Source organism: Hylaeus anthracinus, unplaced genomic scaffold (genome assembly GCF_026225885.1).
Source record: "Hylaeus anthracinus isolate JK02 unplaced genomic scaffold, UHH_iyHylAnth1.0_haploid 5, whole genome shotgun sequence".
NCBI classification, from domain to species: Eukaryota; Metazoa; Arthropoda; class Insecta; order Hymenoptera; family Colletidae; genus Hylaeus; species Hylaeus anthracinus.
In genome coordinates this window covers 973,929-987,089 of record NW_026535322.1, presented here as the reverse complement: position 1 = coordinate 987,089, position 13,161 = coordinate 973,929, and the positions used below count along the sequence as shown (strand labels likewise).

Here is a 13,161-nt window from a genome sequence, read left to right as displayed (position 1 = left end):
ACCTGAATGTTTTTGTCTGCAGGTAAAATAAAAAATATTCCACGTACCAAAAGTCTACAGATTGCTACGAGAACGCGTCTCTTTGCGTCACGGCTGATAAATAAATTGTTTTTGGTTGCCAAGAATAATCGGCAAAGGTAGACAAGCCAAGAGGAGGGTGTTCTCTGGCAAGCTTATTTTGAGCATCGTAGGGGCTGTGCGACGATAATACGTAGATGATAATCGCGATATTAATATCGCATTGGGAAGCGCGCACATGCGTGCAAGGGCCCATTGGTCACGGCGGAACACTTGCTCGCTTGCTGGCTCGCGGTTCTCTGAATGCACCCTGATTTTAGAAAGAGACGTCCAGAGGGTGGAACCCCAAGTTGGGATGCGGGCAAAAATCGAAATTCGCCCGCCCCCGCTGCGGTGGCAGACGAAAATGTTTATTTACTACTGACAACACGAGCGCGTTCCAATCTAAATAAAAGCTGATAGTTGTCGAAGAAATCTACAGAATCCTACAAATACAACCAACAGAAACCTGCTTGTTAAAATCGAAATTCGAATAAACGACCCCCTTCGAATTCGATTCATTAGCAAACCCTAGGAATTCCTTAGCGAACCCAACAGCGAAACACGTATAATAAAACAGCGAAACATTTTTAAACAATCCAGGGAAGCAACACGGCTGGTAAATTAAGAAGAATAAATTTCCAGGAGACCTCGACGCCCAGTGTTTGCCGTCGACGAAGCGTGCGAGGGGCTAGGAACACTTGCCGTAGCTTGCTTTCGGGTAGGAGAATGGTGAAACACTCGTGCTTGAATTTCGAGGGACCAGAGAGAGGGGTTGGTACAGGGGATGGTGCAGCTTGTGAACACTCGTGTCATTCCCTGGTCCGGCACCATTCACCCTGGGATGAATCACGTCACCCGTGCGGGAGGTCCACCGAGAAGGAACCGTGCCCTTCTTCTAGTCTTTCTTCGGGGTGACCGTATACTTTGTAATCTCGCTAATTCGATAAAACCGCTTGGATTCGCCTCCTTTGGCATCTCGAGTCAATCGTCTTTGAAATGTAACCCTTCCTCGGGAATCTTTTGTTGAGTCGTTATGTTTTTTTTCATAATTATTCACGATCTAAAAAGGATAGATGGAGGTTAAAAGTACACTGGAGGTGGTAAATTGATCGCTCCAAAAACGATATCCAAATTTTGTATAATAATTTTAACACAGGTAGAACGACCGATTCCCAAGGAACTGTCCAGAAAATTCGGACCCGAATGCGTCATCCTAGAATCGTTAGGCAGGAATGCAGGCGACTCTAGCTTGATCTTTACGGGAGGGGTTAAATTGCCACAATAACGTCTAAAAGTCTTTTAACCAGAAACAGATAAAGATCGAAAGGAATAGCCTTGGACAACGTAACGGTAGGTACTAGCTATTAGCACGAAATACCTGCAGAAATTGTTGGAACGAACGGGCCAACTCGGGACGAAGATTAGGCATCTCATTAGGCTCGCAAGAACGTTCCACTGACCCTTGGGCTGTTCTATGTCTAAATTTTACAAATTGCAATGAACAATATTCATAAGACACGTACGTGCAGTACAACACGTCCTCGACTCTTCGTTTCCCAGCTGCAGAGTACAGGTCTCACTTTACATAAGGCACCGCGATTATGGGTCACTGGACGACTGATTTTTCCTTCACCTTTTACGTTCTAATCTAGACATCCCGCCAAAACATCGTTGAAAATTAACAGGATTACTCTGATCCCTCGTTAAGTCTCGCTACCACACAATATATGGCAATTATAGGCAATGTCCACGCCACTAGAACGTTCATTTTCCAAAGCAGGCACATTATAGCCGACCATAGTAGCCAATTGCCAACCTGGCTACCTGCAAGATTTACAATTATTAACTTCCATTAAATAATAAACCACTAAGTATTAGTGGTTTATCAATATATATACATCTATAAGGTTCTTCATATACATATTTATAATGAAAGATTCATTTGTTAATATCAAAACTATCATTTAATTTAGTCAAAATTTAGTTCTTCGATCGACATAGAGGGTACGAATATTTACGGGATTGACTGTATATGTAAAATATTTTTATTAGTCGAGGACCTAAAATCTCGGGAACGTCCCTAGCTCGTAGCAGGAGAAACTGGGGAACTGGTCAGGGAGAAAGGTGAAATCAGGATTCTCATGGATGGAGGGTGTATCCAGATCTACGAACGATTAGGCAAATCCAGACGGTATCGGTCGATCGCGATCTACGCACGAGCGCGAGAAGAATGTGCCACTTAATTTCCTAATCAACCGTTGATTCAGATGCACCTTTCGACAGGATCCCCCGTCCTCGACGGGACGCGCACATTGGATTGCAGCTGAGCCAAACAATGTCCTTTCACATGAGGCTTTTATAGCCCCATCAAACATACAGCCTCTGCCTCTCTTCCTAGTGACGTACCCTGAACGACCTGCGCGTGTCACGCTCGTGTTCCCCGCAATGTAATCACCTCTCGGCGAAAGGTGTCGTCGAATATGAAAAATTAGGTGGTATTTCGTCGAGGCTTCGACAGTGACATATTTGACGTCAGATCGATTATTTCTGAACTTTTCTATCTAAACGATCCCCTAGCTTCGCTATAAAATTGAATGTGACAATCGAAACATTTAATAATAATAATAAATTGCAATACAGGGACGATTGACTCGAGATGTCAAAGGAGGCGAATCCAAGGAAAATAATCCTGGGCACGGGTACAATGGTGGCAGAAGTTATACAAGCCACTCGGGACTCCCTGGGTAACTTATTAGACCGTAAGGAAGCCACCGAAGGGTATCGCTGCAACGAAATGGATTAACGCAAATTATATTGCACGGACGCCAGGTACCTGCGCATTTCGGTATTTTTGCCTGCTACTGTGCCCCGTGAATGATAGGTGACTCTTTACGCACAATGGCCGACTAGAAATGGGTCAGACAATCCGGCGCCAGTCGCGGTCAGTTTCGAAGGGAAGAAGAAATGGGCAACGAGCTGACCTTTGGGTAATTCGTTCCCGTGACAGACACCTCGTATCAGTTACCCGACTATCGCTACACTTTTGCACCTGCTTAAAGCTAGAACTGCGATCATTTTATATTTGTACATTTAATTCTTTATTTACTGGCGGAGCTTACAAGTCCCATCAATTTTCTCATAGTACTGTATTAATTAAACGCTTTGAAATTTATTGTGACTTTCAAGTTCACGTCTATAAAGTTCGTTTTTCAATTGCTGGATAGTAGCACATGCTTTTTCTCTTTTAGAAGCTTGTTAGAGACAACTCTATAAGATGATATACGCAAGACCAAGATAGACGCCTAGATTTTAAAAACTTTTGAAAAATTCAGCAAACGAAGGGTTAATAAGAATGCTACAGCTTCGCCCCCTGATCAACTCTAAACGATATATATATATATATAATAAATGATATATTTTCCTATAGTATGTTAATTAAATTCATGCAACATGTTAACCTTTATCAACAGACGTTTTCTTTTTATAATAAAACATTTATTTGAAAACATCGAACCTATTATTTAATTTAGACAAACTACGAATATTGATGAGACTGACTGTATAAAACAGAAAATATTAACAATCCTCCGATTAGGTCTATCGATGCACCTTACGCTGGGATGTCACCAGGTGTCCCCACCCTCGCGACAATAACCCCACCCCTGGTGATCGAGGGTGCATCCGGATTCGTGAAACGCAAGAACGATGGGCCGAGTTACCCCCCGAAACCGCATCTTTAAATACAATTACGCGTATACGCGCTGCGAAAACGCAAGGGTCCAATCAGAGTGGAGGGGAGCGACACGACTGCTACCCCCTCGGTAAGCAATTCGGGGCACGAGCCCTCCAGATATTTAAGCCTCTCGCAAAATACAGGTCGTGCCCAGTTGATACCTTGACATCGCGTCACGATCATCGAATTTACTACCCGAGAATTTCGTCGCCTAAAAAGCTTCGCCCGAGTCTTCGACCATCTAGTGACCAGTGTGATACGTTACTTCCATCGCGAACATACACTGGACTCGAGTTGAAAGTTCCGTGACAGTCCAACAACGATCTACTTCCGTGGTACGTGACAAATGGAGTCCGCGAATGCCGTCATGTTCCCGCCTATCATCACCGAAAACGCTCTGCTTATGAGCATCGAGGCGCTCCAGAGGACGCCCTTGTTTCCAGTACGACCGATCGTCAGGGCTGCCAGGATGCTCGGACGAGATTCCTCCACGGAGGTCATCGACGTCAGCAGGCTATCACAGAAGAACACGTCGGTCATTCAATACGTGAGTGCTTCCATTTTGCGTGACCAGATCGAAATCCTCTTATAGGGTTCTTCTTCGATAGACGTAAAGGGAAATTTAGCTGTAATTTTTGTTCAATTTTCTAATAAATTTCGTCTTTCTGGCACAGGTGGAAGTAGCGGATGCGGACGGTCGTCTATACTGCGTGGACGGTCTCGTAAGCACCGCCAACTGGCTAAAGATCGTCACCCTCGCGAAGGACTGTCAAAGTTGCAACGTTCTGCTGATGTCCACCGAAAACGGAGTGATACTGAAGACCGTAAGATGCATATCCCCGGGCGAACCTCTGCTCATGTGGTTCACCGAGGACATTCTTGCCATGCTGAACATGCCTTTCCTGACGCCATCCAACATTCAAGGTAGATTCATAGACTTCTGAACGCGCAAAGCTTTCGCGATACCTCGATAACGACATTTCAACTAAGCAAGCCACGGTTGCAGGACAGAACCGGTACATGTGCCACTTGTGCAACAACCTCTTCGAGTACCCCAACCCTCTGAAGATCCACCTAGCTTTGAAGTGCAATCGACTGGACGCCAATCACCTCTGGTCCACGTTGGCGAAAGAGTTCAACGTGTCGTCGAGATCCAAATTATCCTTCAACTTGTTTCCGCAATCGACGTTCCGATTCGAGCTATCCAGATCTCCGCAGACGTCTCCCAACTCTAGAATATCCCCAATCCTGGTGGAATCTATGGACTCGACGATTTCCATCACGACCACCTCCTCAAGATCGTCGAATCAACCTTCTCCGTCGCCTTCCAACGAAACCTCGCCCAATTCCTCCACCGCGCAAGTTTCGCCCACCTCGTCGACGCAAGTGTCTCCCGCGAGGAAGGACCTGGCCTACAGACAATCCGCTTTCAAACCCTACATGAACCAAACGAACGTGTTCGCCAGCGTTTGCCCTCCCGTTAGAGAGGGACCCGTCATGGCGCCCTTTAACGTCCAAACGACCGCGCCAACCATCAATACGGACGCCCACGCCGCCCAGATGGAGACGATAGTCAGCAATCTTGGGAAATCGAAGCAGGGGAACCAGTGCATCTACTGCGGGAAAATCTACTCCAGAAAGTATGGCTTGAAGATCCACATCAGGTATCCATGGCGATCAGTTCAACTTGCGTTAACTGCGATACAGATTTTAATGATTAATATTATTAGTAATCACCCTAAGCTAAATTGTACAACTTCCTTTTCTGCTGCAGGACTCACACCGGCTACAAACCACTAAAATGCAAATACTGTCTACGACCTTTCGGCGATCCGAGCAACTTGAACAAACACGTACGACTGCATGCCGACGGGGACACGCCTTACAGATGCGAGCTGTGCGGAAAGGTTTTGGTCAGAAGAAGGGACCTAGAGAGACACATAAAGTCGAGACATCAAAACATTGATCAAAGTTCCGACACGTCGTCAGATGGGAACGAAGTTTGAGGGGAAGATGTATGGCGCTGACTTGAAGCCATCTACCGAAAATAGAACCTGAAGTTTCACGCGTGCACGCGAAATTACGGTTACAGGCATTTCGGCATGTGATGTCACTTAGCGTTGGGTTAATACACGCATGAACGTGTTTTAACTGCTCTCCGTCGTTTCGCGTGTAGACAAGATGGAGCTTGTTCGAGTAGAAACCATTTCTTATTTGTAATATTTTTATATTTTATATCGTGCTTAGGGGAATATTTCCTGGAAGAATTATTCTCGGCATCGAATCTTGTAGAATAGTTTTGGTAATCGAATGAGTTTCATCTCGAGTACACGCGAAACAGAAGTCACTGCCATCTACTTGCTTCCTTGGGAATGGTTCCCACGCCTACCTGCGGCAAGTGCACTTATTGTAGCACAGATACAGGATTACAGGCTCTAGCGGAAAATTTGGTTCCTAGAATAGCACCGTGCCTACGTGACTGCAAGCACATAGCTGCACGGGCAACGTGCTCCAAAATGGCCGCCTGCGAACGGTCCTGCGCGCGAGCCACGCGTTTTCATAGTTTTCAAGCGTTCTACGCAACGACAGGATGTCGATTAATGATACACGAAGATAATCCTTCGTAAGCCAAAATAATCGATTCTCTTTCCTTTATATTTCTCAATTTTATATCATAAGAAACAATAACGAACAATACTTGCAACATTTACAGCTATATTTACCTTCGATTTCTTGGAGTTAAACAATATTTGGTTCTTGGGAGACCCAAATATGGTTAGCAGCGATCGAGGTCGTCCATCCAGTCGTACCTCGAATAAATATATTTATTATGGATTGTAAATATGCGTCTAGATTAATGGACGAGATAGTAGTCTTATAAAATACGTTTTTGTGATCAAGATTATTTTTGTAAGATGCATCATCAAAAGACTGTGAACTTCTAAATAATTTAATTATAAGTAATGAATGAACATTATGAGTAATGAATGAAATAGGTGACCTGTGACACACAGCATTGAAACTTTAGTTTGATATTTACTTCTTTCGCTTACTTACAGTACAGTACATACGTACAGTGAAAGAAGATAAATTGTAGGTGAAATGTATTGGCCATTGATCAACCAACCTTTGGTGTAATACAAAACTCAAACTAGAGCTCCAACCCGTACGCCTTCAAGTCTTAAGATTAAGATAACTGTTATCCTAATGCGTACTCGAAATAGACAAATATAATTGTTACCTATACTCGTTGATTACTGATTGTCTTCGCCCACCTACATAATTTTATACACGTTACATAAAGCAAGAATTGTTCTCCAAAAATAATATAATGATCTTTAATTTTATCCCAAAAGAAACCTAATACTATGTTTAGTCTAACTATACCTGTGTATGCAATTTATATAAATTTTAAATATATTCCATTTGAGGATTATTGCGAGCTTGTGGTAAACGTGCCCTTATTCCACCTGGAAAATGGTTCGATACATATTGATGAAAAAACCATTAAACCTACGTATATAAAACTGTGTAATGATTTGTGAGGAATACAATAAATATTCAACTGTATTTTGATTGTTACGAACGTCGCTGTTAATTAAAATAAAGAGAGAACTATGTTATTTTTAGTGTGATTCGGTATTGGTATAGTTCACTGGTTTAGGTAACGTCTAGATTTTATGGGGCAACAAATAGTATAGTTGGCCTCAGGGGCTGTAGCGGTGTTTAGAGCTACAGTACGAGCTTAGCAACCCCGAGGTACCCGAGCTAGAGGGGGGCCAGCGGGCCCCAATAGATGAGAAGCGAGAGATACTGCAAACAGTATTAACACAATGCAGGAGTCGTGTAAGACATAATAAGAAGAATGGAAATAAGCTAGTAATAAGTACGCAGTAGTGCAATAGCTTTGTATAATAAGTTACGCACTTTAAATAAATAAATGAACGAATGAATGAATGAATGAATGAACAAATAGTATAGCCATCTAGCGGTGGATGGTAAATTAAATTTTAGACTTATTATTATATAAAATAATTATTTAGTTTTTTCAACAACCAAGTTTTGTGCAACATGGCTGGCGCCATCGGTGGCAAAATGCTCAAGTTTGTAGTGAAAGTAGTTCCCACTGCTGCTCCTAGATGGCGCCGCTATGAAAAGAGATAGTGGTGCCATCGGTGGGAAAATGCCCAAATTCATAGGGAAAATAGTTCCTACGGTTCTTGGTAGATGGCGCTACAGACACCTTTTATAAATTATCCATAATTTTAAATAAAACACTTTACTAGTACTATTTCTTGCTTTATAACACTATAATATGTCATTGTAAATACGTATCTGTGTTTGCTATGCGTCAATTATGCATTTAAGTAAAATTAACATTAATGCAGCCAAAGAGTTGACATTGCCATCTACCAATAATCAGGGATACTATTTTGCCTACGAACTTGGGCGTTTTCCCACTGATGGCGCCACTATCTCTTTAATAAGTGGCGTCATCTAGGAGCAGCATTGGGAACTACTTTCACTACAAACTTGATCCTCTAGGTTCGTATTACCTCGTGATTTGTTTTGTGCAGCCAGAAAAAGTATGGCGACGTGGGAAGGTGAAAAATTTCAGGAGATCGAGAATGCCGACGATATTGAGGGAAATTTTGATAACATTCTCGTGTCACACGATCTTCAGGATTGCCTCGATGACTGTATTAGCTTAGACTTAACAAATTTTGGGATAGCTTACGAGCAAAGTGCCGTGTTCGATTATGACAAGTATTCCGACGGCGATACCCCTATCGACGAAAGGCTATCTAATGACAACACTACGAGGTAAGATCACTTGAATGTTACGTGTTTCTTATTTATTTCCATGAATCGAAGTCCCTTCGTGTTACTTATTTGCTGAGATCGAAAATGAAACGAGAGACAGAACGAAAATGATTTGTAACCTATTCGTTTACATAGCAAGCGGTATTTTGTATCCCATCCTTATAAGGGTATAACACATTTTGAAATTAGACCCTTAATTCCTTTTTTCATGTTTCTGAGTATAACACATTATCGTTGAATTAATCCTCAGAAATTCTCCATATTTCTTGGATATGTATCTTTGAGTGTTCTTCCTTGTGCAGTCTTTATTTAATATACATATACTTCGTTTTTTTTTTATTCTTGGGAACTAAATTAGACAATTTATGATCATCAATGTGATATACAATTGTATTACAAAATATATATATATATATTATGCGGTATTACAATGTTATAAATTTAGCTTAGGAGTAATCACATGCAACAATACATTCAACTAGGTGTTATTCATACTTGGTTAATATATACTGTATTTGCTGGCAAAATTAGGATCTGTGTCAAAACATTACGGTTCTACTTTTGTAAACTCGCTTATATATACACATAACTAAATAATATTTTCATTATTTTATAGGTCCATACATCATACAATCAGTCCTCATGAGATTTATATGCGAATTCATTCTGATCAAGATGATATGTTATCAAATAAGTCATTGCATGCAACTATCAAAATTGAAAGCACAGTTCCAGACACCAGTCAAAAACATATCGGTCGTTATACCTGTGAATACGAGGGTTGCAACAGAACATACAGCACAGTTGGAAATTTAAGAACCCATATGAAAACTCATAAAGGTAAAATTTTTATATAATTCTTAATTAGAAAAAACTAAACAACTTTTGTTATATAAATGAGTGTCTATGAAAAATATTGCAAACATCCGACTAGAGTCATAAGCTGTAACAGTATCGTAATAATAACATATATAATATAATAATGATTATTGCCATCATTAAGAATTGCTGTGTAATTTATACAACTTCAAATAGTACCATGAGCTTTGCTTCTTGTGCTTACATAACTAGCATAACTCGTACTAATTTCTGTGTGTTCTTTTTATGCTTTCTAAGATTGAAGGAAACAAGGTAAGGATGTGAACTGTTACTATTATTGCTGTTAGTTTTCATTTTTTTTTTTTAATCAAATTGAAATGCATAGAGTGTGCTTGTAATTTACAAAAATTTTATTACATATACATTTATTCATTTATGAAGTCATCACTGCTGGTATAAAGGGATCGCTTCGACCTGCATGGCTTTCAGATACTGCAAGCGCTAGGTAGCCCAGCAAACTTTTTATGTGGAGGGAATTCTCAAAACTTTCAGGCGAGTATCGATTTAAATGTGCAGAACCGAGTTGTGGCAAGGCCTTTCTCACGTCGTACAGCCTAAAGATTCACATTAGGGTACACACAAAAGTAAAACCGTTCGAATGCAATCACAAAGGCTGCGAGAAAGCATTCAATACCCTTTACAGACTGAGAGCTCACCAAAGACTTCACAGTGGCAACACATTCAACTGCGAAGAGACAGGATGCGTTAAATTCTTCACTACTTTAAGCGATCTCAAGAAACATATTCGTACTCATACTCAAGAAAGACCTTACAAGTATGTTTTTTTGCTATTTTTAATTACTAATTTTTATATACACTAATGTACACATATACACAGTCTAGATGAAAGTAACGCGGTTAAACCGAGAATGATAGGAATACAAGTGTAAAAAGAAAATAACATAAACGTGAACTTGTACAGATCTTGTATAGAATAACAAGTTATTGTTTCAGGTGTCGAGAAAAAGGGTGTGGTAAAGCTTTTACAGCATCGCATCATTTAAAAACGCATAAAAGAACGCATACGGGGGAACGACCTTACGTGTGTACTTACGAAAACTGTAAACGATCTTTCACTACACCTCACAGTCTGAAGAGTCACTTAAAAACTCACAAGAGAATGACTAATAATGATGAAACCGTATGTATTATACCTGTAAGAAAATTTATCCTAGTATCAAATATATGTATCATGTTGCACTATTTTACCACAGAAACAAGAAGGAAATCAAGACGATAGTGGAAACCAAAGAAATAGTGATTTATTAAAGACGGAAATCGATATCGTTGATTTAACTCCTAAAAACACAAATGTGCCATCTTATGCTATTATACCATTACCTAGTAATACGGAAAATAATGAAAGTATAGCTTACTTATCTACGGAAAGTGTAAATGATCGATCATCTCCTGCAAACAATATGTTGGATATCTTAAGTCATAATAGACTTAATAAAGAGCTTGATTACGATATTAATAATAAAAGTATAGAGAATTCGAATAAAACTGCAGAAGTCACGCTTCTTTCATCGGAAAATATTATTTTAAATAATTTTAACGAACACTCAATCGATAATTTTAATAATAATGAAAATTACGACAAATTTAAAATATTCAGCGAAGTAAACGATTCAAATTTACAGCAAGATCAGAATCAACAATACACGTCTGACTCCTCGACGGAAACTCAGGATAGTAAGGCAAATAATTTAATAAAAACTAATTCGATAAACTTGGAGCAAAAGATTATACAGGATGGCTTACAAAACACGATTGCTCACATATCGGAAGGAACAGATTTCACGAGCGACGTGCAGCAGTATGAGAATCAGGCATCCATGGCTGAAAAAGCATATAATAATGAATCGAACGTAGGTGCAGCCGTTGACAATGCTAATACAGCACTGTATAACGCGAATTCTATTACTAGTCATGTATCGAACATAATTAGTTCCTCGAACGAGACTCAGCTTTTCGATAGTGAAATAGAAAATCTATCATTTATCAATGGTACCTTACGAACTGGATCTCTTAACGAAGTCGAACAGTCGCTCAATTCTAGTGTCGCAACCACGCAATCGGAAGCTATTGAACTAGCTATAGCGTCTGAAGAGGAAATACCTTCACCTTGGATAGACGTCACGGCACTGGCGACTCCATCTGCTTTAAGGAGACAGTCTTGGTCAGAATTAAATGCTTTTCCGACGGCGGTTCATTCGCTAGTTGACCTAGTTGAACCAGAGCCTTATCCACTGGAACTAGAAAACCAATTAGAATCGTTGCAACATTTGGACAACGTTAATTTGGTAGACGTAGAAAGTATTACCACAAGTACAGAAACTACGCATTGCCAAGAGAATATCAATGACAGGCAAAGAGAAGATAGCGTAAAGATGAAAAAGAGCAGAAACGTTTTGCAAGAGATTACAGCCGAAGCTGACATATGCAGATGTATCGATTGCAAATGCGACCACGTGAAAAATTGTCAAAATTGCACGAATAGTCCAGTAACGGAAGCTAATAAGAAGGATGTGCTACCGAAAGTAGTAAACGATTTCGTGTCTTCTTTGCAAACCGAATGTCTTTGTGACAGCGAGCCTGGTGGCTCTGGCTCCTGTTGCGTCGTCATTTGTTTGAAAACGTTACAGCAATTACAAAAAGTATTCAGCCGTAATTGTTGTAAGAGTACTAGCGATGTAACGTGTTGTAGAGAAAAATTGATCCCGTCGTTGATGAAATGTCATTTAACGAGAAACCAATGAAACAAATGTTTTATTATACAACTAGTCATGCCAGGAGAAACATATTTTTGCATAAATCATTAGTAAGGATTTGTTATTTATAGTGATCTATAGATTAGCTTGCTTAGCTTTAAACGCGATTTTTCACGTAAATGTTAACTTTAAAAGATGTTACCTAGGACAAATTGAGAGTATGGGACTGTATGTACATACCTGTACTATATATTTCAAGCAGAGTTGGGCATTAGTCGACTAATTATTCTCAACTACGCACAGCTAATCGTAATTGTCGATCGTTACTTTAACTGAAATTTGCCCAACACTGATTTCAAGAGACTTTATCGTGTAGATGCAATATATAGAGTTTATGATACATTTTATTGCGTGCCAACATATTTGTAGATTTTTTACTTAAAACCTTTTATGTATACAATATCGCTGTTGCATAGTTTATAGAAAGGAAAGGCTCTATTGCTTTAACATATTGAACAGAAATAAAATATTGATATTTGAGAGAAATTTTATAATATACAAAGGTTCACAAAACGTGTGACGTTTGTATCGTGTTATATCAAATTTGAAACTTAAATGTTAAATGGATTGGTATATTATATTTTTTATGTACAAATATCATGTTCGTACATAACGATGGTTGTAAAAGATTTAAAATCATAGTTTTATGAACGAATGATATTCATTAATTTACGTAGTATTTATTTAAAAAGAGACCATCGATTATGTGTAGTATACTAAATACATTAGTTAGTAGCTAAAATAAAATATTTATTGTTTAATAATTGTTTCCTAATGCAAAATAATTTCCAAATAATTATAAAAGTAAATCAGAATAATATAACGAAACAAGTTTTATAATTTTAGCGTGAAATTTTGTATGGCTGTTATAAGTACTTGTTCAATGCAACA

At 39.5% G+C, this 13,161-nt stretch overlaps 2 protein-coding genes and 1 long non-coding RNA gene across 6 annotated transcripts; 2 read left to right on the top strand and 1 right to left on the bottom strand.

Annotated features, from left to right (window-relative positions):
• The first annotated feature begins 4,354 nt into the window (after positions 1 to 4,354).
• On the top strand, positions 4,355 to 5,799 carry LOC128895791 (zinc finger protein 420-like). The gene is made up of 3 exons (XM_054158716.1): positions 4,355 to 4,717; positions 4,800 to 5,457; positions 5,568 to 5,799. The coding sequence occupies exons 1-3, from the start codon at positions 4,585 to 4,587 to the stop codon at positions 5,797 to 5,799; spliced, it is 1,023 nt and encodes a 340-aa protein (XP_054014691.1). The 5' UTR covers positions 4,355 to 4,584.
• A 580-nt stretch (positions 5,800 to 6,379) lies between these two features.
• Positions 6,380 to 11,011, bottom strand: LOC128896144 (uncharacterized). Of its 2 annotated transcripts, XR_008461928.1 has the most exons (5): positions 10,873 to 11,011; positions 10,551 to 10,650; positions 7,181 to 7,263; positions 7,035 to 7,068; positions 6,380 to 6,603 (listed from the first exon to the last, which is right to left on the bottom strand). It is a non-coding gene; the product is annotated as an uncharacterized LOC128896144 (long non-coding RNA). The 2 variants fall into 2 exon arrangements; XR_008461927.1 differs by lacking the exons at positions 6,380 to 6,603; positions 7,035 to 7,068; positions 7,181 to 7,263 and adding an exon at positions 8,628 to 8,966.
• Positions 8,350 to 13,147, top strand: LOC128896142 (zinc finger protein 148-like). Of its 3 annotated transcripts, XM_054159362.1 has the most exons (5): positions 8,350 to 8,617; positions 9,234 to 9,457; positions 9,989 to 10,271; positions 10,451 to 10,637; positions 10,711 to 13,147. In XM_054159362.1, exons 1-5 carry the CDS (start codon positions 8,382 to 8,384, stop codon positions 12,256 to 12,258), a joined length of 2,478 nt encoding a protein of 825 aa, XP_054015337.1. In that variant the 5' UTR covers positions 8,350 to 8,381; the 3' UTR covers positions 12,259 to 13,147. The 3 variants fall into 3 exon arrangements, with proteins under 3 accessions (XP_054015337.1, XP_054015340.1, XP_054015338.1); XM_054159365.1 differs by lacking the exon at positions 8,350 to 8,617 and having other exon boundaries at positions 9,315 to 9,457; positions 9,926 to 10,271; XM_054159363.1 differs by lacking the exon at positions 8,350 to 8,617 and having other exon boundaries at positions 9,322 to 9,457; positions 9,741 to 10,271.
• The last annotated feature ends 14 nt before the right edge of the window (positions 13,148 to 13,161 follow it).